The following is a 25,602-nucleotide window of genomic DNA, read 5'->3' on the forward strand; positions in this document are numbered from 1 at the left end:
GGCTAGATCACAGCCATGAGCTACTGGGCCCAGCTATTGCATATAATTTTTAGTGTTTTAAATGAAAACATTTTTCTGGGTTTCATTTCTAAGCAGAAAATACTCCTTTAATGTAACCATAGTCCTATTTGCAGGAAATATTGCTCTCTGTCTTTAGGAAGAAGCGGGGGGAAAGTTTTACTGGTGGAAAATGTGTTCACTATGAAAATAAGAAGACCCCTTAAAGTTACTCCTGAAAAATATTCTCGCAAAGTGGGCTGATCCGAGCACCCTGTAGAGAGCTCTGTTAGCTTCCTGAGGTGGCGCTGGACAGTAATGGACTGTGGCCTTTAGTGACACAGGGGTCCCGGAGTCCCTTCTGTCCTTGCCCCTGATTTTTTATAAATAGGGGAAGGCCAGTGAAAATTACTTTCAAATTCCAGAAGTACATTTCTCTCCTTTGAATATGTTGTATGTTTTAAATTAGGGGAAGAATCATAGGACCGCACCACAAGCACATGTCACTTTCTTCTTCTCCCCCTCCCCCTCCCCCTCCCCTTCCCCCCCTCCCCCCTGAATTCCTACTGTGTTTTGGTCCCACCCTCCTTACTCCATCTTGAAGCATATAACTTATTGCAAAGAGGAGTGCATTTCTGGAATTTGAAAGTAGTTTTTGCTGGCCTTCCCCTGCTTATGTAAAATCAGGGCCACAGACAGAAGGGACGCCAGGGCCCCTTCATCACTCATGGCCGCAGCCCCTCACTGCCCGGCTCCGCCTCAGGAAGCTCACGGTGCGCGCTTCGTGCTGCTCCGATCAGCCTGCTGCAAGGAACATTTGCAGGAGTCATTTTAAAGAGTCGCCTTATTTTCATAGTGAATGCATTTTCCATCAGTAAAACTCTTCCCCCTTCTTCCTAAAGACAGACAGCAATATTTTCCACAAATAAGACGATGGTTATGTTAGAGGAGCATTTTATTATGATTTGGGTTCAATTTGAACTGTTCTGATGTAAAGTCATCATGGTAAATAAGACCTTTATGGAAATGTCCAAGACTTTACTTCACGTAACTCCAGTGCTGGGCAAAATGCTGCAGTAGAATCTCAGAAGGCTCCTAGGTAGTTCCCAGTCAGAGACAAGAAAAGAGATGACCATTCACTTCCTAAAGAAAGCTCACTACTACAGATTGAAGGCTGTCTTACAAATATGTAACTGCACTTACTGTTTCGGAAGTGTTTTCATTCCAATGCTTGTGTTTCTGCCTTTGCCAGCAACTTGTCAGTGATTCATATAACTAGAGTTTTCCAGAGAAAAAGTTCAGGGTCAGTTTGTCTCGCTGTCTTTCCACAAAACACAAAAGCATTGCCCTGGTTTCTTTTTCTTTTTCTTGTTTGGCGCCAGGAATGGAACTCAGGACCTGGTGCTTGCTGGGCAGGTGCTGTGCTGCTGAGCCGCATCCCCAGCCCTGCCCTGGTTTCTTACATGAAGATACAGTTCCCCATCAGCCTGTCTGGCAGTTCTAGCTTTCTGCTTTAATGCTTTTGTGGATCTGCACATGCTGTTACTTTATTTTCCTCCATTTTTAAGCTCAAGCTGGACCACTGTTTTGCTGTTGGTATTTGCTTATTGAATTGCTTGCCCTCTTTTAGTAGATTCATAGTTCTAGGAGGTAAGTGACCATGTGATATAGTTGATCCGGGGAGTGTTGTCATAGTTATATTTAAACTATGAGCGGTTTTGGATATAAGGAAGTTCACTGTTCCAATGAGATTTAAAATGTATTTTAAAACCTACTTCACCTTGGATTCTGTTTTGAAGGGATTTTGATTACCTTTTTAAAAGACTATGGGCCACAGAATACTTAAATTATTAGGTCCAGGAGTGGGTTTATTGTAGCTAGTATGGTCTGAAAAGAAAGCACATGCAAGTGGGGTTAGTATGGATGAATCGTTGCCACCTGTTCAGGAGCTGGGGAAAATTCCCTTAGACTTTTTTTTTTTTTTTTTTTTTTGGTGGAACCGGGGATTAAACTCAGGCCCTTGTGCTTGCCAGGCAAGCGCTCATTCTACTGAGCAATCTCCCTGGCCCCCAAAGCTTCCTTTATTTTATTTTTTTATTTTTTGATGGTGCTGGGACTTGAACCCAGAGCCTTGCATGTGCTACGCCAGCTCTCTACCACTGAGCTACATCCCCTGCCCCCCCCCTTATGATTTTTAACAGAGACACTGGTACATACTTTCCCATTGTCAGGTGCTTAAAGATAACTGAGTTCTTGCCTTTTGGAAAAAAAATAGTGCAAGGGTGCCTGGCCCTAGGGATGCAGCCATGGCCAAGGTAGATGCTTAGCCAACCATTCTGCTTGAAACGGTCTGGCTGGGGATGCAGCCATGGCCAAGGTAGATGCTTAGCCAACCATTCTGCTTGAAACGGTCTGGCTGGGGATGCAGCCATGGCCAAGGTAGATGCTTAGCCAACCATTCTGCTTGAAACGGTCTGGCTGGAAGGTTCTCTCCAGCGGGGCTGCAAGGCCCCCTTCCACGTTTGTTTCCAGACATCAGGGTCACTGCTGGAGGTGTGGCGCACCGTGCATTTGCCAAGGTTTCTGTGTGGACGTCAGCCCTGGGACCCACTGTGGCCCTTCTGGGGCACCCTTTATTTTTCCCCAGTTAAGCTTCAGCGGAAGGTGCGGCTGCACAGGATGTATTTCCTCACTGTTGTGATGTGCTGATGTGGAGGATGAACACAGGCCTGTCCAGAGGTTCAGATAGATTCTATGCTGTCAGTCAGCCGTCCATTGGCCATCGTTTGCCGCAAAAGGCCGCCCAGGCCCTCTCTATGGATGTCAGAGCAGAGAGTGACAGCTGGGCCACGCCACACGTCATCCTCTGCTCTATTTGTGTGCATTTCCTATAGGAATTTATTGATTTCTAATTACTGTATAAAGTGAGTTTCACTTTTGTAAAACATGTAAACATTCGTGTTAGCCTCCTGGTGAATGGGCACTGGTGCTCGGCATTTGTGTGATTTGCTTTAGTTAGGGAACCGATGTTGCTGAAGCGTTGCCAGCTATAAAACGTCTCTTCTGCTGTGAAATGGCCGTAAGAGCAATTTCTGTCCCCTCTCTAGGGTGCAAGTGTGTGTGCACACTTTTCTTTGGGGTTCGGTGTTCTGCTTAGGAGTTACATGTCTGTGTAGGCCCAGCGGGAATGTGCTGGTGGTCAGCCTTGGTGGCGGTAGTGTGCGGCAGCAGTCCCAGCATGACCTAGCACTCCTGAGACATACTCCCTTCCCTTCCCCCATCCCCTGGAGCACCTGGGACACCAGGGCCACTCTCTGACCTGCACCTGTCAGAAGGCTTACCTGATGTGGAGAACGTGCTGGGGAACAGTATATGCAGAGATGAAGGCTTGTTAATTATAGATGATCAATAGTGAATATTTCTGCTTCTTGTTGGTTTGGTTTTGGTCTTTTTGAGACAGGGTCTCACCATGCAGTTCAGGCTGGCCTTGAGCTCGCTTTGTAGCCCAAGCTGGTCTTAAACTCACAACTCCTTGCCTCAGCCTCCCAGAGTTCTGGGGTTGCAATTATGTGCAATACGCTCAGAATCATCTGCACTGTCTACGTTTCTGCCAGGCATTGTCTTGTGGGCATAATGATCCTCAGGTCTCATCCCCACACAGGTGTAATCAAGCCATCTGTTGACTCTGATTCACCTCAAATTTGTAAACCATGCATTTAGGCTAAAAGTTCTTTGTTTCTGATCACACATGAAAGATTCTCATTCATTCATAATTAAATTTAGAAAATGAGTAAGTTGAGGACTTTTTCTGCAGTCAGAGTGCTTGATTATCCATTACAGTGGCATCCTGACTGGGATTTTAATTCTTTCCACGATTCTGGTTACAATCGTGGTTGAATTTGTCGAGAACTGAATCAAGTTTCCCCTGAGGTCATCACTGAACCTAACCGTTGACTTTGATTCAGTTCCCACCCAACGCAGTGCAGCTGAGCACCGGAGGCATCACTGTAACTGCATGTGTGGATCCCGGCCATGGCAGAGTTCAGCTGTTGTTCCCAAACCTCTTCTGCACACAGAGTACACGCTGCGGCCAGTGAATACTCACCGATTATGCACTGTGTGTGTCTGGTGCTGGGTGCTCAGGGATCAGAAGGGACAAGCTGTTGGTCTTTACATTCTCTGGGTTAGGGAAGGGGAGATGAAATATGTATTTAATATTTTGGGAAAGATAGCTACTCTAGAGCAAAGTGGAATTGACCGGGAAATGTGTACCCATCTGCCCATGCACAAGAGAATGTGCAGTTCGTGTAGCTGCCAAGATAATTGTCCCCAAGGGGGTGCATGACCAGATAGGCAGTGCTGGCGACTGGACAGTAGGGTGGTGACCTCCCAAAGCACTTCAGGGGCTGCACTTCCCTCTTCACAGCCTGGCGGGCACTGGCCATTCATGGCGCTCCTGGCTGATAGCAGGATGACTCTAAGGTTAGGTGCTTTCCTTCTGTGTGTGTGCGTGTGCGTGTGCGTGCGTGCGTGCGTGTGTGTGTGTGTGTGTGTGTGTGTGTGTGTGAAGGGGCCCTCTTCACTCACTGGTCCCTTTCTCAGTGCGCCTTCCCACCCTGATTTCACTGTAAGCAGCGAGAACATAGCAGCTCCCTTCCACACTTGGCTTGGAGGTCTCCCCAGCTAAATGTGCCTGAGTTCAGGCTGCTGTCGCTGCTTCATAGCAGGAATTGCCTTTCCTGTGTTGAGTAGTGACATTTCTTTTCAGGACCTCATTAAAAGCATATTTAACAGTCACGTACCCACATTCTGTAGGTGATTCATACTAGGGATTAAATCAGGCCTTCACACATATCTCTATCCCTAGCCCTTTTTAAAATTTTTATGCTTCAGTTTGAGACAGGGTCTTGCTCAGCTGCCCAGGCTGGGCTTGCACTTGCTGTCCTCCTGCCTTGGCCTCCCAGAGTGCTGGGACATCAGGACATAGTGCCCAACTCTGCACAGCGTCATCTGTGGTCTCTGTGTTCCTATCAGCCTCTTTTCAACAAGATCTAGGTGTCTGTCCTGTGAGACGCTAGAAGCTGCTTGAAGCCTTGACTTGCTCCCCAGATCCAGGGCCACAGTGGCACGTGTAGATGTTGTTAGGGATACCACGTGCATTGAGCTTGCACTCATGTTGCCGTGCAGTTTCCAGGAAGGGTTTGTTTTCCCCAAGAATCTGTGGCATTTCACCCCAGAGCCTTTCACTGGGTGGGCCGGGTGTGGCCCACATGGCTGAGGGCAGTCCTCATTCCCCAAGTCTGGGGGATTAGAGCATGACCACGCCTCCAAGATGCCTTCGCAGTGGCACCTAGCATGTTGGTGAGATAGGAAGGTGCCCTCCTCTAGCCACATTGGCAGCATAAGTGACCATTGCCCGAGAAAAGGTGGGGCGGGTGGGATTGATTTTCAGTTCTGTGCACAGTAAGTATTGATATTTGGTGAGAAAAGCTACCTCAGATAAATTCCAGTTGGTCAAACTGTTTTCAAGCTGTGTTCCTAGGCAGGCCTACAAACCCAGCATGGTCATTCGCTTTATTCTTCTTCGAGCTCTCTTGCCGTGCTTCACATCCCATCCACTTTGTACCCTGTCCTTTCTTGTATCTTACCCATCTCGATTCACCATATGGGAGAATCATCTGGTTCTGTAGCATCCTTAATAACAGTTTCCAGCTGAAGCAGAAGGAACAGTCCAAGTGGATGGCCTCAGATTTGGTTTATAGGCCAGCACCGGTCTGTAGGGAAAACTCATTTTACTTGGGAATTAAATAGGGACTTTAATTAGTGCACTGTCTAGATAAATGAAGCCTTTAAAATGTACCAGTTCTTATAGTGTTTCCATTATATAAGTGCTTATTTCTAGGTTGCATAATGTAGTCTGTGAATCAAACTCTTCCTTAACTTTATAAACTCTTGCCAGTACAAAGGAAGGACACCACTGTCCTGGCTGTGGGGGTGGGGTTACTGCCACCCTCACTGACATCCGTGGTGCACTAGTTACTGAAGTGGAGGGTTGTCCCGCTCGAAGTTTTGAGGCTGTGCAGAAGGGCAGCTCCCCTTTCCCTGCCTCAGCCCCCTTTTTCCCATTGCCACGGTTTTTCCCCTTCAGGTGGACAGAGCTTTTGGCCCTGTGTGCATTCAATCTGGGCAGCCTACGTGATTTCCCTGCCATGTTTTCTGCTTTCTACCTAAGTCTTGTTTGCTGCCTCTGAGAGAACTCCTGTTTCAGTGGCAGGGTGGAGCCGTGGGGTTCCACGGCTTTCCCAGGCCTGCGCCCTGTGATCTTGGGGTGTCCAGATGCTTTCTGCTCGGGACATCACAGTAGTCATGTGGTGCACACATTCGTATTTGCTCTAAGCGTTCTCAGGTGCTGATGAGTGCCTTATGGGGGAGCCGCTTTTTGTTTGTTTCAGAGATATCTGTTCTATGGGGCTGGGAAGATAGCCTGGTGGTCTAAGTGCCTGCTTGGCAAGCGCAAGGACCCAGGATCCAGGACTGAATCCCCGGTACCACATGCCAGGCCAGCGTCATGCCAAGCCAGCACTGAAACTGGGTATGGTGGTGTGAGCCTATAATCCTAGCACTGGGGAGGCTGAGACAGGAGGATCACTATGAGTCTGACCAGCGTAGTGAGACCCTGTACCAAATACAGAAATAAATAAACATAGCAAAAACAAAAAGCTTTATCTTAAAAGAGAAAGAGAGAGAGAGAGAGAGAGAGAGAGAGAGAGAGAGAGAGAGAGAGAGAAATACCTATCCTAGTGAAAGAAATTATAAAACCAGCAGACTTCGCCCCGTGGAGAAAGCAGGGTCCTCTTCTCCCTTCTCCCTGTCCCTGCTCCCAGCCACCTGGAGCTGGTTCTCACTGCTGTCGCCGAGGTCCCTGGTGCGTTGGAAGTGCAGTACGACCTCACCTCTCGCTCTCTCCTCTCCAGGATGTTTGATGTGGGTGGCCAGCGGTCCGAGCGGAAGAAGTGGATCCACTGCTTCGAGGGAGTGACGGCCATCATCTTCTGTGTGGCCCTGAGCGACTATGACCTGGTGCTTGCGGAGGACGAAGAGATGGCAAGTGGACTGCGTGCGAGGGTGGGGCCGAGGCACGGGAGCTGCAGCCGCTGCTGGAGCTTTTCCGAGAAAGTCTTGAGAAATTCTTGCTTCTGCCTGAATTATTGAAAGTCCAGACTTTCCTTGGGCCTTCCTCTTTGCATAACAGAAGGGAAGTGGACCAGGGAGACACAGGGCCATCTCCTGGGGAAGGGAAAGTTGGAGAGGCGTCTGTTTACGTGCCGAACGTGGGCAAGTGCGCTCTGCAGCTGCAGGGCTCCCGGGCTGCGCTTGCTCTCGCTGCAAGGTGTGCGCCTGCGCGCGGCAGACGCTGCCTCTGGGTTTCCTGTACCATGAATTATTTCCTGGGAAAAATATTTTTAAATAGAAATTTAAAGCTCTTGTTGTGGGGCCGGGGAGATGGCTCAGTAGAATAAGCGCTTGCCTAGCAAGCACAAGGGCTTGAGTTCAATCCCCGGTTCCGCCATAAAAAAAAAAAGCTCTTGTTTTAAGTTAACGTTAATACAACATAGTCGAGATGTTGGTGTTGTTCTTTTTTTAAAATGAGGTGTGTACGTTTATGTGGCCATGTGTGCGGGAGGAGATCACGCATGTGTTCCCCTCAGTCCGGGTGATGGAAGAGCTCCCTGCCTGTTAGGAACACAGCCCCAGAGGGCAGGGAACCAAAGAAAGTCATCACTAGTACAGCCAGCCTTGGGCTAAGTGGATTCTAGCCTGTGCCGTTTCATTCCTTACTCCTTTCAACCTCCACATCTCTTGATGAAAACCAACTGCCCTCCATGACAGTGACCTTTCTTTTCAAATCTCTGCCCTTGATCATCTCTCCTGTAACTCCCTGTAGTTGACGGCCCCAGGTATGGCAGGTGACAGGTAGGGGACACTCTGAATGCAGATGGCCATGTATGACGAGACCCTCCTCTCACCTAAAGTCGGGGCTGCACTTGTCTGCACTGACAGGACTTTGCCTTTGGGGAATGGTATCTGTTTGTCAACTGACTAATCTCTGTTTTCTTCTTGTGTTTCAAATATTCCCACATTCTCCTGGCCACCAGTGAAAGTCTAATGTTGTCTTCCCTTGCAGAATCGAATGCATGAAAGCATGAAGTTGTTCGACAGCATCTGTAACAACAAGTGGTTCACGGATACGTCCATTATACTTTTTCTAAACAAGAAGGATCTCTTTGAAGAAAAGATCAAGAAAAGCCCTCTCACAATATGCTATCCAGAATATGCAGGTATTGGACTTGTTTTGAATAACTTACCCAGCTGCATATTTCTAAGTGCAACTTCCCTTCAAGCAAGAAGCCAGTTGTTTTTCTGACTTTCTTGGCTTCATCATTCTTAATGTCTGTAGGAGATTTCATCAACCTTTTTTTTGACCACAGGTCATTTGTTCGGTGGGGATGTGTTTATGGAAAATAATGTGTTCATTCTATGGAAAAGCTGGGGGTCGTTTCAGGGATGGCTCCGGTCTTCCTGCCATTGAATGTGGTTCATGCCTCAGCCAGTGTCCCAGGCCTGGTGTCCTGGGGTCTGCAGCACCAAGCCTCACTGCTCGCTGTGCAGTTTCCGGGACAGACCTCAAGGGACACAGGAAGCAAACGGTGGCAGGGAATGGGCTACTAGCAAGGAGCAACCAGGCTGGAAGAAGAGGGAGAAGGGGCCAGAGGAGGGCGGGGGGCTTCCTGGGAAAGCTGACTTTAATGTTAAGACAGGTCACCGTGCTTTGATTCTTCAGCTACAGAAAATGCCCTGGAATAAGGAAAATAGGCTTGCAGAACAGTCCTGGCTTTTTCAAAATTCCTTTGATGTTGAATAAGTCCACTAATCTATCTAGACCTCAGAGCCCTATCAATGAAATCAAGACTTGGGCTAAATTATGGGCTGCATCATGATGACTGTTGGAGACCGGGCTCTTATTTTACCCACGCGCACACACGCATGCACACACGCACGCTCACACACCTGACTCTCATCTTGCTCTTTCTTCTTTAAAGTGGAGCGCCTCACTTTTACGTTTCCCACATTGGATTTTACTACATTCCATTTTACATTGGATTCTCTAGCTCCCATTTAGCACTGGGAACTGCATTCCACATGAGGGAGTGGTATGATAACCACTGCTTTATATGGTACTTAAATCCAAGTATTTGGAAGTCTTCAGTTATTAAGTCTTCAGCCTTACCCCATCCTTCTGTTTACAATTGAAAAAAGTATCAGGAGTCCATTGCATTGTAAGCATTAGGCAACCCTGCACTGAGTTAGCTCTGCCATGCTTGGTGGCCGCCCTGTCCTGGGCCCAATGGCAAAGCCCTGTGAGGTGGGAACACTGCAGCCTGAGGAGGCCCCGAGTTCACATGTCGTCTCTCTGCAAGCCCTGATGGCTGACCACGCTCTGCTGAACGGCGTCCTCGTTGGGGCCAGAAGTGAAGCCACTGTACTCTGCGACCGGCTCTGCTGTGTGTCATGAGCCACACCAGTCCAGCACTTTCAAACTGGCACATGTAAAACTTCTTGCTTGCTTTTCTAACGTCACGGAACCCCTAGTCTTCTTGCTCTGAAGCATTTCTGGGGAATGAAGCCATTTGTAATCCAGTTTCTGAATTCACGCACTCTGGCCTCGAGTTGGCTCTGCTTCCCCAGTGCTGATGGCGTGGCGTGTATTGTGCGCCAGTTCGTAACCCTGGCTGCTCCAGAGGAATCCATCGCCGTTGAACCCGGGACTGCAGTGTGTCGGGCATGGGCTTCGTAGCCCTTCCCTTGCCAGTGTATGACGTACTCCAAAATCTTTGCAGAGGAAGAGAATCGCACCATTCTTCCTTGGCCCTGGTGTTAAGATTATAAAACCCACACTCGTGTGCTTCATCGCTGTTGATTCCGTGCTCCCTGCTTCAGCCTCAGCTCCAGCTCCCTGGGCTGTCACCCCCACGCCCCAGGAACCACACGCAGACCTCCTGGACTGCTTGCGACCTTCTGCCTGCCTGCCTGCCTGTCTGCCACCACTCCTGCTGGTCTCATGGCCCTCACCTCCCCCGCAGCCCCACACTCTGCCCTTCTGTCACTGCTGTCTCACTGTGTTAACCCTTTGCTTAGCCCAGGTTTCTCCCTGAAGCCTCATTGTCACATTACTTACTGCTGCTAGAACGTGTATGCCTTCAGCACCTGAGACTCACACAAACCCATTATTTTATTCCCCAAATCTCTTCTCTTTTCCTTGTGATTATAAAATCATCCTCCCAATTCTCTAGCTTCCTTTATACTTAACTTTGTTCAGGACAGTTCCATCTCACACACACACACACACACACACACACACACACACACACACACACTTTGCTGCAAGTGTGTCCCAGGAATGGGCCCCTGAAGCTCCTCATGTCTCTGTGGGCTTGGTCCAGTCGTTTAACTGTCCAAAAGGAGCAAAGTCTGGGCTGTGCACCCTGCGGGAGCTGAGGCCTCAAGTGTAGTTCTCATTTAGGGCTGTGCTCGCTTCCTTGGGCCAAGCAGACACTGTCCGTTGCTTCAGCATTGTGGAGCACCAAGCCTGGTAGGCTTTAATGGTATACAACGTGGTTTGCAGCAACCCAAGAGTGAGTGGACACTTACTCAAGGCCAGTGGCTCTTGCATCCCTTTTTGTCCCTTCCGAGAGTTCCCACTATTCAGGCCACCACTGTGCTTCAGGACGCACACAGGACCCTTTCCCATGTGCATTGCCTGGGGTGCTGTGTACCTCAAGGAGGAGTGTAGGGGTTTGGGACAGCTGCTGCCTTCTGAGCTCACTGGTGGGGACCTGGCACCTGCCCAGGACAGCTGGGCTCTGGGAAGCTGTGCGAGGAAGCACAGCACTTGGAGAGAGCTGCGTCTGAGGAGTCTGTAGGAGAGAGCGAGCCTCGGGGTCTGGTACACAGCGGGAGGAGCTCTGCAGGAGGCAGTTCTGAGCGCCTCCTGCAACCCTTTGAGGGTCAGAGGAGCAGGGCAGGTGGCCTGCACGGCCTGGGCACAGAGTGAACCAAGCTGGAGCGGACCAGCCCCAGCACGCTGGCTAGCACAGGACCCGGAAAGCCGGACCGGCAGCTCTGGGTGACTGCTACAAGAGACGCTGCTGCACGGGCTGCAAGTGAACGTTGAGCCCAAGTATTTCGTCATTCCATGAATTAATGTCTGTCACACCATCATGTGTGGGTTCACCTGTACCTGCACAAAGTCAGCTGAAGTGTGACTCACTGAACGTGTGACAGTGAAAAGTACAGACATGCCCCAACCCTTGAGCCCAGAGGCCAAGCCTTTTTGCTGGTTGGAGCTGGCACACCTTTGTCTGCTCAGCACTCTGGGAGGCTGAGGCAGGGGGTGACAAATTGTGAGTCAAGCCAGGCAACTTACTAAGACTGTGTTATCAGAATCAATTATTTAGTTTTAAGGGGCTGGAGATATAGCTCAGGGCAAAGGCCTTGCGTTTAACGCACACTCTCAATCTCAACTAAGCACGCAGACCCCTGCCCCAGACATGTGCAGAGTGATCCGTAGCTTACCTTTGGTCCTCATGAGTTCCCCTGGATTCTAGTTCAAACATCGTGTGGGTCACCTGTGGGTTTTTTGAGCTTGGTTTCTTTTTGTCAGGAGAGAGTGCACAAGCCACGCCCAAGTTACTGTGTGCAGCTGCAGGCTTTCTCCTTGGTGAGCAGCTGCCCGCTGGCATTTTGGGGTTTGCACCGATCATTCTCTCAGGCGTGCTCCAACACTGGGTGCAGGGGAAGTCTGTGCCTTGTCCTCAGAGAACCACGTGCGTTTGGAGGCAGTCGCTAGTGAGCAGGAAAGCAGGGATGTGGTATGCGCACCCTGGGCAGCTTTGGACCAAGACAAAGGAGTGGGAAATGGTCATCAACGTGTGCACAAGAAGGGGGATGAAAACCACAGACCCGCATGCATCCAACGCTCTCGGCCCACCACAGGGGGCTGGGGAATTGCGGCCTGGCGCGTGGAGGGTGGGGCAGAGGCAAAGAGGGTGTCTCGTGGAGATTTCGGGAGGAATCCAGAGCAGGCAAATGTGGAAAGTTGTACAAAGAAGTGTTTCAGTTTTAAGATAAAGTGTGACCTTTCAGAGGTGATTGTCACTGCGTAAATTCACGCAGAGGAAATCACTTCCTTCACCCTCTCGGAAATCCAGTGAGGGGCCCCATATGTTTTACCTGCACAAAGCTGCCTTCAGTATTTGAAGGTCTGTTTTGCTTAGCAGCATATGTGCTTAAACTCCTCAGCTTACATTTTCTCTCTTTTCCCTCCTCAGGATCCAACACATACGAAGAGGCAGCTGCATATATTCAGTGTCAGTTTGAGGACCTCAATAAGAGAAAAGACACAAAGGAAATATACACCCACTTCACCTGTGCTACTGACACCAAGAACGTGCAGTTCGTGTTTGACGCTGTGACCGATGTCATCATAAAAAACAACCTAAAAGACTGTGGTCTCTTCTAAGTTTTGCAGTTCATGGTACAGTGCGTTTTTCAAGCCAAATGGGTTCTTCCTGTGGGTCTCTCTAGGCTGGAGTGTGGCAGTGACACAGAACGTAGCATGTGGCACACGCACTGGGACCCGACCAAAGTCCTTCTGTCCTGTGTCTTTAGCTAAGGGTCGCAGGAGGACCTTTCTTAGATGCCAAGGGGGTGTCCTGCTGCGAGAAAGGGAAGGGGGTCGTGTTGAGGCTGGACTCTAGGGTGTGGGTCATGTCTCTGTATGTGTAAATATGCAGCTGTGTGGACAGCGCGTCTATGACTAACTTTCCACGTGACTTTTCGGTTTTATGAGTGCCACTTACAGCTCTGGGGCAATGGCTTTGGAGATAGTATACCTGTTAAGTACCCTGTACCGAATGACAGACTATGATGTGTTTGCCAGTCTTAAAAGCTTTATTTAAATTTGTGTCCTGTAAAGTATTAGGTAATTCACATTAGGAAATGTCACAGCCCTTCCCTTGGATTATATGTAGACTTATATTCATAAAAATGTTATTTGTACAAACATTGCACAGACTATTTTAATACCATGATTTGTTCTTTAAATTTAGTGTTTTATTGAAATGCTCTTAGAGAGGATGAATATACTTGCCTTGGGATCAATAATTTTAAAATTATATGCATTTTAATTTTTCTTTAAAGAGTGCATGCTGCTCTGATTCTACATTAGATTTGCTTTGAAAAACTAAAATTTGAGATTTTTGAAACGGTACAATCTTACAAATATTTAATTTGTATTTGGTTTGTTTTCACTTTTGAATTTTAATATACAGTATTGTGCATTGCCTTAAAGGTGATGCCAGATTACTTTTATACAATTTAAACAACTACATTTTTATTTGTAACTATGTTTGGGTAGATGTTGGAAGGATTTTTGTGGGTACAAAAATTTTAGCATAATGAATTTTGAGACATTCATTTGTGTATTTCCTTTGGGAAATCCCTTGTACTTAGTATATGTGAGGGCGCCTTGTTTGGAGGATACCACGAAAGCTCTTTGGTTCTCTCTTGCTGGTGTTACGCAAGCGTTGAATTCATCTATGTAGCCAGTTTGGAATTTAATTATGTTAAATTTGTTTCCCTTAGATATTCAATTCTCCTTGCCTTTGCTTGAATTCATATTTTCTTTTTAAATTATTCTGTTGTTTTTGAGAGTTAAGTGGACAGCTACATATAGAACATGAGTAATAGTACTTAACAAAGTCAGTGAGTGTTTGTTTGTGCAAATAAGTGTTATATATCAGCTACTCCGCTTCGATGGCTTCATTTGTCTTTTGCTTATTCACCACGTCTCTTTGACCTTGTTTTAACAAAATGATCAGTATTCCCCACCTTGTTTCCCTTTTCTTACTTCTTCTGAAAATCTGAGTCTTATAGTAAGCTTCCGTGCTAAGTAGTTCCCAAAATCCTGTGTGCGTTTGTCTGGTGTCCGTGTGTCCGTGCGTGTGGGTAGCCATAAACTACCTTCACAGCTGTTCGTTTGGGGGCTTTTTTCTTTTTTCTTGTCTTTTTTGCAAAGTGAAGAAATTCCGAGTTACCAGATTATTTAGCTGTGTTAGTTAGATTCTTTATGTGCCTTTCATGAGAGATCTACATTCATTCATTTTGCTGGTGGGAGATCTGCCCGGACTGCGTCGTGAGCTCTGTGTGAAATTTAACTATGATATGAATACATGTGAATGAGAAATAAGGTGGAAAAAGCCACAAAGAAGCACACATTGGTGGCCATCATTGGTGAATTCCTGAACTTCTTCTGTGTAATTGTGTTACTAATGAATCCTAATAAATTTAAATTTTTAAAATTTTACCAAGCTGTCGGCTTCACCCATTTCACCTTGCTGCGTGAGCAGCCACGCGTTGGTCTCCATGTACCCTTTCACGGGAAGCACATCTCACATTTCACGTATCTCGGGAGCTCGAGTTGCCTGGGCCTCACGTTTTCTCATGTGAAGATGAGCTGCGCTTTGGACCTGCTAGCTCTATAGCCCTTTCTGAGGGTCTGTGCCCTGCTCCACTGTGTGCTCCAAACTACCCCTTTCTGCCCCATTCTCCTGGAGCCGCCCGCTGCACTCTGCCATGTCAGCTCGTGCTGTGGACAGGATGGGGGGCCTCAAGTGAAACAGTTGCGTTCATCCTTAGAGTTAAAGCTTCTGAGCTCTGATGCTGATGGTGAGAACAAGATGAGAAGACTATTCCGGCTTCAGGGTACTTCTGTTACTTACTATAGCCAGAACCATGGCAGAGGTTTTGTTTGGAAATTCGATGGAGAAATTTTCTTTTCTACTTGCTTTTGAAATCCTCTTAGCAGCTAAAATGCATTTCTAGCAAGAACTTTAAATTTCACAACTCCACTGGCCTGGTTCCCAGGCATTTTTTCTGTAATCAATAATGGCTTGCTTTTGTGTTTGTTGTGATTGCCTTTATTCCCTTGGATTTCTTTTTTTTTTTTTTTTACATTACATTACATCACAAGTTGCACAACATGTGCCATCCAGGCTGGAGACACCTGGACATGCGTACATGGGGAATGGCTGGTGTCCAGAGAGGCCGAGGCTTGAGCTGGGGCTGCGTAGGGCGCCATGCGCCTTGCTGAGGGCCCTGGACGCAGCCGAGCACGTCCACCTCCATCCTGACACTACTGCCTACTGTCTGGGCCTCCACCCGTGGATGGAAACACAGTCACCTCAAAAAGGTGGCTCTGCAGACACTGCTAGATTAAGAATGAGACCCGTGTGTCGGGGCTGGTGAGATGGCTCAGTGGTCTAAAGCACCTAATTAGAACAAGCTTAGCAAAGCACAGGGACCGCGGTTCAATCCGCCAGCACCACATGCCAGCCAGCCCCGCCCCCTGGTGGGCTGAGCTGGCCACACACACACACACTCACACACACACATAAATAAAAATTAAAAAAAAAAAAAAGAATGAGACCCGTGTGGAGGGAAGCTTTCGTAGAAGACCAATCTCAGCAAGAACTATCTTAGCCACTTTTAGAAATGCAGTTGCCATTTCTTCCTGATGGGGTAGCAGTACCCTCAGAAGATGTCCTTGAGGTGGGGGTGGCACCCTCCAAAGCTAGGCACTGAAGGGCTCCCCGTGCCTGCGGTCTCCTTGCGTGCTGCTGTGGTCTGCTGTGTTTACCGCAAGACCCACGTTTTGGAAACCAAATCAGTGCCCAGATTTGTACACCAATAGTGTTGATTAGTTGGGATTGGTAGGTGTCATGAGGGTGAGGGTCCTGGGGGTGGCCTGTGGCTTTGTTAACAGAGGAAGAGACCGAAGTCAGCCCTGGCCCTGCTCCCTGGTGTGACTTGGACTTCCCAGCCTGGAGCACTAAGGATCGCGCACTTTACAAACTACCCATTCTGAGGTAACTGTTCAAATGGCAGAAAGCACTAAGATGAAAGGTTTCTTAAAACTGTGTTCATGTGTAAAAACAATGTTTGTGTACTATCTTACCAGTATTTTGTCTCTGATAAATCAGGTCTACTACTTTGCAGTTAATTTTTACTAAGCTGCCAAATATTTGCAATTCTACAAGAAAGCCGACCTTCAAAATAAACCACTGTGCCAATTAGACATTACCTATAATTTTCTGTTATGAATGATTGAGTTGTAATTATTGGCTCTGGAAGTGTCACAGAATATGATCATTGCCCAACTTTTGGAAATCAAAATAGAGTGAAGTCAAAGCTACTTCCAAACAACTCTGCCTTTAATTTTCGTTAAATTCAGCAGAATATTAGATTGTCGGGCTTTGGCCGGCCCAACAGGAAGCTCAGCAGTGCAGCCTGTGCAGAGCTTTCTCCTCCACATTCAGGGCAGCGTAATGCGTTGCCCTCACCACCAAAGTAAGGAACTAGCTTTCCGGACGCGACAGCTTTTCCTAATGCCCCCGTTCATAAGGCAGCAGTCCTGGTGTAGGACTGGGCACGCCGTGTACTCCCAAGCTGCCTATTGAACTGCAAATTAATTTTAACTGTGCATCTCTTTTCCTCAAAACGAAGGAACTGTCTAATCTAATGTCTACTAAAGGCTTCGTACGGCTGAAGCAGAATGGAGAAGTTGGAGCCAGGTTGAAGAATCCTTTCCTCTGGGGAACACCCCCCCATGCACGCCTCCAGCTTCTAGGTGCCTAGTTCAAACAACACAGATCTGATTGGGAGGGAGTAGTATTTTGCACCAAATTTGCTACCTACTGAAGTGGCAGATGTGGCAGTGAAATACAGAATGATGTCATTTGTTAGTCCTGTCTTCAGAATCTCATAGCCTAAAGTTGTCCTTCCTGGGGTGGGTTGCTTCACAGTACAGTAAATGTGATTGTGTTAATATTTATGTGTGGTGCAAATGAGCGTGTCAATAGCTATGAAAGTCCTGTAGTAGTGAAAGACAGGTGTGAACACTTACAAACTACAGTGACAGCAACTAGAATTCAGAAACACATGCATGCACATACTTATTCAGCTGATACCATTTTTGTACTGGGTTAATTTAAATGTATTTTTAAAACTCCACGTGTTTCTTATTACAGTTTTAATACACAGCTACTGGAAGATAACATGATTATTCACATGAATTACATTATATTTCTTTCTGAAAAGTGGAACATATTTTTTTCCCTTCCACACTTCTATCTGCATGGAAAAGTTTTCAAGTTTTAAAGATGGAGGCACAAGGTTAAAAGATCAATTTTTGAATATGTTTGGTCTGGTCTTGGTCCTTGGAGTAAGTCAACAAGTTAGTGACTTGTTTGGAAAGTGGGTTACCTTAGTGGAAGGTGGGACTGTTCCATTTGTAAGTGACAGGGTTTGGATTGATGCAGTATGGCCTTTGCTCCAGGGGAGTGGGAAACCTCCCTGCTTGCACATTTAAATATGTCAGCTGAGATAAAAGCCCCAGATCTAAATATGAATATCGGGACTCCTGAAGTGAGCTTCGGAATGAGAAGTAACCTTGTTTTCAGTGCTGATCTTGCACTGGGAGTAGGCCCATGGGGTACTGGAAAGTTCCTAAGCCCTGGTTTACAAAGCCAGTTCTTCTTGTTCCATAGCTAAATCACAAGATCAGGTTGTTGGGTTTTTTTAAATGTTGTTATTTGGGGTGTGTGTGTGTGTGTGTGTGCGCATGTGTGCGCGTGTGTTTAATGTTTCAATTCCCCCAGCCAAATTCCTGTCTTCCTCCACACCTCCCACAGGACTGGGCTGGGCACAGTCATGCATGAAAAAAGCTGCCCACGTTTCCATAAAGAGTAACTCCCAGGAACTGGGGGGGAGGGGCAGGATTCGGATGCTCTGTGGAACCTGAGTCCACCAGGAATTGAGTTCCCTGGCCATGGATGTTTATTTTGACTTTTGGCCTGCAAACAGTTTATTCTGTAAGGATCCATGAAATTATGCCTGCTTCTCCGTACAAAGGATGACTACTAGGTGCTCAGGGTTCTCTCATGACTTGATTTATTGGTAGGAAGAGAAGAGGTGCTATTCATGTAGAGGCATTTAGCATACTTACCTTTTGGTATACTTAGAATACATTTATGTACAGAAAGACAAAACTCCCCATACAAATGCTCATAACTTTCTTCTCACCTCAATGTCCATCCAATAAATTTAACTACATTAGAATATGTGAATAATTCACTTATAATTAGGTGAAAGTATTATCCTTTATAAAGGTGTAATGTCTTAAAAGTTTGGAACTGCTCAAATAATTAACTCTGCTTGAGTTCTGATAGTGCTGAAGAAAATGTATAGCTCATATATTAATGTGCTTGCCACTGGATTAAATAATTATGTCTAATAAAGACATTAAGACTTAAGTAACTACATAACCATATTGTTTTATAGACTCTAATGTGTAAAATGTTACTTCTTTCTTTATCAAATCATTAGGCCTATATAAGGCCTGTCATCGCCTCTACTTTGTCTCTGGTACCACTAAGTTAGGAGGAGGCACTTATGTTTACTTCAACATGGGAAATATCGCTCTGCACGGAAAAGAAGCAGCAGCAACCTACTTCATGGCTTTTCGAGGCCGGCTTTGCCCCATCAGCCTGTAATTTCCAGTGCTGTGAGAATGTGGATAATCGAGTTGGCCGTTGTCCAGTTCACGCCTTTGCTGGAGCAGGTAGGCCTAGCTAGACCTGTTTGCATTTGTCTCAAGGTTAGCAGATTGTTCATTTCAGAAGCCGTGTAAATGATGTCTTTTCTACTGAAATGTTAACTCCTGCATAAGTCTGGCCAAAAGTGCTCTTTCTATTTCACTGCTATTGAGGACAGTTGGAAAGCATTTGAGTTGTTAAGGAAAATGAAGCTGCCAACGCCACTTATAGGCGCTTAAACTCTACTTAAAAGGCAACTTCAGAAACATGCCTGCCTCTTCCAATGACTTACTTTCCTGCATCAGTTCTAATAGTTTTAATTTAGGACTGAAAAGCCCAAGGACAATTTGTGTGGATGGTTTTTCTTTCTTTCGAATCTTGTGTGTCACAGAGGTTTGGACAAAGCACAGACTGTTACGCTGGCATTGTTATTTGTTATGTGAGTCCCGAGTGCTTTTGCCCAGGAATGTAGGGGTGGAAGCATGTGAGCCTCGCTGTCTGGGCCTCCATATGCTGCCAAACACCTTCTATGAAAATCCTACTTGAAGAAACGTAACAGCAATACTCACAAAATTGGAAATCTGTCTGAAACTGAACCCCAGCCCTGCTGCCTCCCGGTATGTGTGTTTGAGCATGGTGCCAGACCTCTCCGTGCCTCAAAAATGTGTCTGTAAAATGAGGACAGCAGCAGCACCCTGTTGTTGTTCAGGATTAAATGATGTGAGTCGCATAATATGCCCAACATGCAGTGTGATGGAAACCTTAGTTCATTTAAATTTCGTGTTGATGATTATAAATGTGAATGGTAGAAGTGATGTGAACGATGGTGACTGAAGGAGGTGCTGTGTAGACATCCACGTGGGGAGCCATCTCTGTGCTCCCAGTGCAGCCCTGGTATTGCTGTTTCCATCGCACCATGCTGGGATTGGGCTGGATTTGCTGTAAGTAGGAACAGCCTGGCATGAGACCAGGCTGGCAGCGAAGTGTGGCAAGGAGGAAGTCTTAGAACTGACCCCCGGCCTTGGAGGTGCACGGAGGGAGGGAAAGCCTTCCCTTTCACCAGCCCAGCTCCTCCTGACACCAGCAGGACATGCTTGCCAAGGAGAAAGCAGATGAACTCCAGAGAAGAGGTTGTTTGTTTCCCATTGCTTTTGTAACTAACTGTCACAAAGCCAGTTGCTTAGAGTGAGGCAAATGTACTCATTTAGAGTCTGGAGATCAAAGGTCTCAATCAGGCCCATGGATAGACTTCACATCATTTTGAGTCTCCTGGGGGGAAATCTGATTTTTCCTGTTTTCCTTTTTTCTGGAGTTTGTCCAAGTCCCTTGTCCCTGACCTCTCCCGCTGTTCCCAGCCTCCGGCCTCTGTGGCTGCTTCAGTCCTTTGGGCTGTAGCCCTGTTCTGCTTCTGGCTCCCTCTCATAAGGGCTTGTGGCATTACCTGGGACCCATGAATATAATCGAGGATAATCTCCTATATTATGATCCTTAACTCAGACCACATCTCTAAAGTCCCCTCTGCCCTGTAAAGTAACAGCCGTGGCTACTAAGGAGGACAGGGACATCATTGAACATCACTTTTCAATCTGCCTTGGGCATTTGTCACGCTCCTTACTTTGCCAGCAAGGGTACTGTTTGGGACCCAGAGCTGTCCTGTTCACGCTGAAGGATTACATACTTGAGCAGTCTGAGGATCACAGCTAATCCTGCTGACGGCAGCTTCCAAGACAGAATCAGAGATGCCTTGAGTCACTGGTAAAAAGGGCTCAAGCCTGAGTGCGGCTGTTTAGATGCACATTTAAAGTAGAGAACCAGGACGAGAAAGCTACCTGAAGCGGCTGCCCATGAATGGGTTGCAAGCTAAGCTTTCTTCAAATAAGGAGAAAAATCCATAATAATAATACATAAAGTTAAGACTAAGTGTTTGCTTGACATATAGAACCTAAAATTCTCAAAATAATTGGGCTATCTATATTTAAGGAGATTTAAATTATAATTTCAAATGTGCTCTAAGTTGACTCTTTCTGTATTACTTGTAAAAAGGGATCAATGTGATTGTCTTTATATGTGGCTATCAGCAAATGCTATAGTTGTTTCTGAAACTATATTTGAGTGCTTACCAGGTTTCTGCATAATACTACATGTAATTATGGTTATTAATGATTTATCCCTGAATCTATCATTTTCTTTATAAACAGTTTTCTTCCTTTTTTAACAGTTGCAATTCTGCCATGTTTTGGGTTCTTTACCAGACTGGACCAACACTAATTCCATTAGTTATGTTGAATCCTATAGTCACAAGTCACAATAATTTTACTTCATAAAAAATTGAAGCAGGTTTAGATAAAGCATCAGGGCACGCAATGCAAGCATAATGTTTAAGAGTTTGGACAGGCAAAGATGTCACTGGTGTGGGTGGAGCTATGATCTGTTAACAGGGGAGGGGCTAGCAAAAGTTCTCGATAAGGGTTTCATCATGTGACTTTTCTATGCAATCCATTCTTTGGGGGAACTCGTACACTAAATATCCAAATAACCTGCTCTGGCTGTGTCTCTGGAGCCCCGAAGCCTTATGCCCTCAAGGCAAGGCTCTTTCATGGCTGGCTGCACCTACAGTGTGTGACACGGAGATCTGTTCCTGGTGTAGTGCTGGGCTCGAGGGCACCAAGAAGGAGGATGTGAGCGCTCCCCGCCCTGAGTAGCCTGCATGGCTGTAAGGACTAGAAAGCGCTGCATCACCGCTTGTTGCTTTTGCTGCCCTCTGTCACCCGTGACCTGTATCTTCTCCACAGTGCCTGTCTGCCATGCTACCCTGCCCTGAACCAAGCTGTATATAGACTGAAACTGTTACAAATCAAGAGACAAGCAAACCTTCCCCCTTCAACTTTAGATGTTGAATACATTGTTTCAGCAAGGTGAAAAGAGCAAGCCAAGGATGTTCCCCTCTGACAACACATGTGCATGTGCACGTGCGTGCGAGCGCGCGCGCGCACACACACACACACACACACACACACAAATATGTGCAGACAGAATGATGGTGCCAAGAAGACGGACCAACGTGTTTGCACATAGATAATTAAGAAGCCCACGTAAGTCCTTGTGAGTAGCACCCGTGTGTGGGTGGCTGTGTGTGTGCACACTGTGTCTGGTCACAGTCCTTGCGTATGCATGTGTATATTTATCCATCTGTCCCCAACCACACTTCCTTTCATCTGTGCACAGCTGACCAGGACCCTGCAGTTCATGTATGTTGTGCCCTTGTGTTTTCTCAGTGCGCACATCCTTTATGCACTTCATTGTCCTGAACTGTAGATACATACCCTTAAACTTTAAGAATTATGCTCTGACTGGATGTTCTAGTTGCTTGACATTTTTTGGTAAGATCTACGCCTGTCACCGTGCATTGCTCTTCATTTATTTATCACTTCAGTCTAGGGTTCTGTTATAATTTATTTAGGCAGTTCTTTTCTATTTCTAGGCACTTTGATCTTTTCTCCTTCTTGGCCCAAAATTGCCTGAACGTGTTCATTCTAAGCAGCGAGCTAGAGTGAGGAGTTATGAAGCACAAAATTATTCCCACCTTGACTTTGCTAGATATAAAATTGGTTCTCTACGTAAGAATGGTGATTGACACTCCATCCCGCATGTTATGAAACTTGCAGTTTATTTACATCTTCGAGAACACGTGATTGTGCCTGGCTTTTCAGCAGGATGGCAAAGTTTGCGCCGTGGTCGGATGACAGGACGCTGAGTTTGTGTAATTTTGAGTTCACCCTCTAAGAAAATATCTGTCTTGTTTCCATGTAAGTCAGCTTGAGCTCCGACCCAGCCAGTCCAGCCCCATGTCTTGTTTGGAGAGCAATTTGTGAGATAAATATTTGCCTAAGATCTGTAACCTCAAAGGTGAAGAAGGGCTGCCACACCTTTGCCCCCGGGGGGAGTGGTATGGGGTGAGGAGCGTCTGTGGGACAGCACAGCCGAGTCAGGCGTGCTGCAGACCGAATGACTGCAGTTTCTCTCCTCTCTGGAGCTCCAAAGCAATATAATCTCCTTCATACCACATTAGTGCTCTAGCTCTTGGCTGACGTGGAGGGAGTTGAGGTGTAAGTGGGGAGCATCTACAATCGAGTTAGGGAATCCCATGCTTTAGAAGGGGATGTGAAAGCTCAAGCAACTGATGGGGATGTAGAGGTGTGGCTGTCTTCACAAGCAAGAGAGGGGATATACGTTCATCCGAGGAAGTCATGGAAGAAGCTTCCTCTCACCACTGATTTCATAATGAATCTGTATCAGACTTCTCTGCTAGGCTGCACCCTAACCCATCCCTCTTACTAGTAAGCAATCTGACTTCTCACAACTCTTAAAGCCTTGGGAATGGGCCACAGTTTACTGGCCTCCCACCTTCCCTCCCAAGTCCTGAGCCACTGTATCTCACATCCGGGTAACCGCAGGCTCGGGCAAGCTAGCTTAACAGCAGTGCTGGAAGTAACTGTGAGGACCTCCCTTTACTAGAAAGCCTAACATTTGCTAGGGTGAATTATGAAATATTTCTCATTGATCTTACGTCCTTACTTTCACGTCTACGAAAGCGCCTGTGATTCAAATTCCATTTCCAGCCCCTCCTTCCAGTAGTTTTGCCCGTAGTTTATTGCTGTTCCTCCCATGAGTGCAAATGGACGTGAAGGTTCCTGCTGCTTTTGCGGGAGCCCTGTTGGCTCTGCACATTGGTGGCTCGCTCTTCCTGGATGTGCCTCTGCTGTCTCATGGGCCCCTGGAGACCCCTAGGAAACATCCTTTTGGGCCTCCCTTGGCCAAAAGAAAGGTAGCCTTTTCAAGGTGTGAGTCATACTCGCAGTGAAGGAAACAGAATGCATACCCAAGCTAGCTTAAATAAGTAAGCAAATAAGCGAGTAAAAAAATATCAACTTGTCACTGAAAATCCCAAATCTGGGGTAGACACGGAACATATTTTGTTTCCAAGGTTTCTGACAAAGTCACTGTACTGTATCGCTGTCTTTCTGGACCTTGCCTTTTCTGTTTGCTTTGCACTAATTTTATTTGTACACATGATTTTTCTCCATAGGTACAGAAAATGGCCTCCCCAGCTCCATTCTGAGCTTGGGAACAAGAGCAGAAGAGCCTCTGTCTTGGTCAGTATCTGGCTGACCTTATGAAGGACTAGGCAGGTCCTACCTGGGTTACACACCCGCTGCTTGGATGATTGCAGTCTCGCTTATGGACTGTGTTACTGTGATGAGCTGCTCCAAGCCTGGGTCTGGCCCTGTGTCTGAGGCGGTGTTCAAGTGTCATGACTGAAAGGCCCACCAGACACCGGGGGAGAAGCTCTATAGTGGAAGTGGTGGTTGTACCACACACAGGCAGCGAGAGAGAGAGAGAGAGAGAGAGAGAGAGAGAGAGAGAGAGGAGAGAGAGATTGGGGGGCTTACACATAGGCTGATTTGCCCTTGTTTGCAGTACATGATCACATTCATCGTGTAGAGTTGGAGCATGTTCGTAACACATCTCAATTCTTTTCATGTTCCCCTCCCTCCCCTCCTTCTGTCCTCCCTCTGCCCTCCCTCTACCTCTTGTTCCTCTTCCTATTTATGGAATTAAACATTGTCCCTCTGTGCCAGAATGGACATTTAGAAAGTTCTAGAATTAAGAACCCAGAAAGTCCCTCTTCCGAGGGAACTTAGAGCTTGGCGCTAAGTGTGTTCACCTGTTTGGAGAACTTGTTTTGGAGCAACAGGAGCTTGAGCAGAGCAGGCTCCAAGTTCCAGTTGGGCCCCAGAGACAGCACCTCTCTGCCTGTCCAGCCATCAGGTACTGATGTCCACGCACCCCCAGTAAGTCCTGAACCCTAAATGCACACGTGAGCGCAGGCACTCCCTCAGGCTTCCGCTCCCACTGCCTCCTCACTCGGAAGTGAAGTGGGTGCGCTTCTCTTATGCGCTATAATCTAAGTCCCAAGTTCCAAGACTCAGTAACGTCTGTGTGATTCTCCTCAGGTCCTTTTGGGTTTTGGGGAGAGCTTTGACTTTTCTGCCTTTCTTTCAGTCAAACTCCAATATTTTCCCCTGAAATTGTTATCTTTATTCATTGTCAGTCTTTACAAGTCAAAACACTCATATCCTATGGTCTATTGCTGTACACACATCCAGCTATTGTACCTAGAGGTAGATGCACACTTACTCAGAGCACACGCTTCACAGTGGATCTGGAGGGGGGTCCCAGAAACCATTCTCGTTGGGTAGGTGTGTGTGCCTGGGGTTTGGTGAGACCAGGGGGTCCACTCAGAAACCCAGACCCAGCTGCTTCTACTTCTGGAGTTCACACTCTGCAGAAACAACATCAGCACTTTGTCACACTGAGGATGTCACTGAGCAGGGTCCCTGGCCAGAGGACAGCCTGGGGGAGGCCACACTGGATCAAGGCGGTCTCCAGAGTCACGCAGTGAATGGGAGTTGTCCTGGCCACTTAGGCAACGTATAACCATGTAGTTGGTGTACGCCAGCAACAGCACCTCCTCTTTCCTATAATTCTTCACTGCACTGTGAACCATAGCACAGGCCAAGCGGCCTGCAGGCTGCAAGCTGGCCACACCCGGAAGGAGGCATCTCGGAAATGAACAGTTCAGGAAATACTGACGTCATTGCTGCTGCAGGAGTTAAGTGTCCTTGTTTTATTGTTTCATTCACTGAGCTGTGTGGACTCTTTTTAGCTTCACACCTGTGTTGTGCAAAGACTAAGCAACTGCGAAGCACTTTTATTTTATTAGAAATACAACAAGTACATATATGGCTGTGAAGAATTTCCTCAAAATACACTCTATGACAGAGCACCTTCTTTTCAAGTATTTTATTCTGATTCACAGAACACTTTTCAG

At 46.9% G+C, this 25,602-nt stretch overlaps 1 protein-coding gene across 1 annotated transcript in view; it reads left to right on the plus strand.

The window, feature by feature from the left end:
• Positions 1-14,422, plus strand: part of Gnai1 (G protein subunit alpha i1) — an 80,737-nt gene extending 66,315 nt beyond the window's left edge. Inside the window, exons 5-8 of the mRNA XM_004639252.2 lie at positions 5,688-5,701; positions 6,839-7,101; positions 8,183-8,336; positions 12,387-14,422. Of these exons, the coding sequence (XP_004639309.1) occupies positions 5,688-5,701; positions 6,839-7,101; positions 8,183-8,336; positions 12,387-12,577 (622 nt within the window). The 3' untranslated portion in view covers positions 12,578-14,422. The remainder of the gene's footprint in view (positions 1-5,687; positions 5,702-6,838; positions 7,102-8,182; positions 8,337-12,386) is intronic.
• Positions 14,423-25,602: the final 11,180 nt, after the last annotated feature.

The sequence above is a fragment of the Octodon degus genome, unplaced genomic scaffold (assembly GCF_000260255.1).
Source record: "Octodon degus isolate 3935 unplaced genomic scaffold, OctDeg1.0 scaffold00108, whole genome shotgun sequence".
Taxonomy (NCBI): Eukaryota; Metazoa; Chordata; class Mammalia; order Rodentia; family Octodontidae; genus Octodon; species Octodon degus.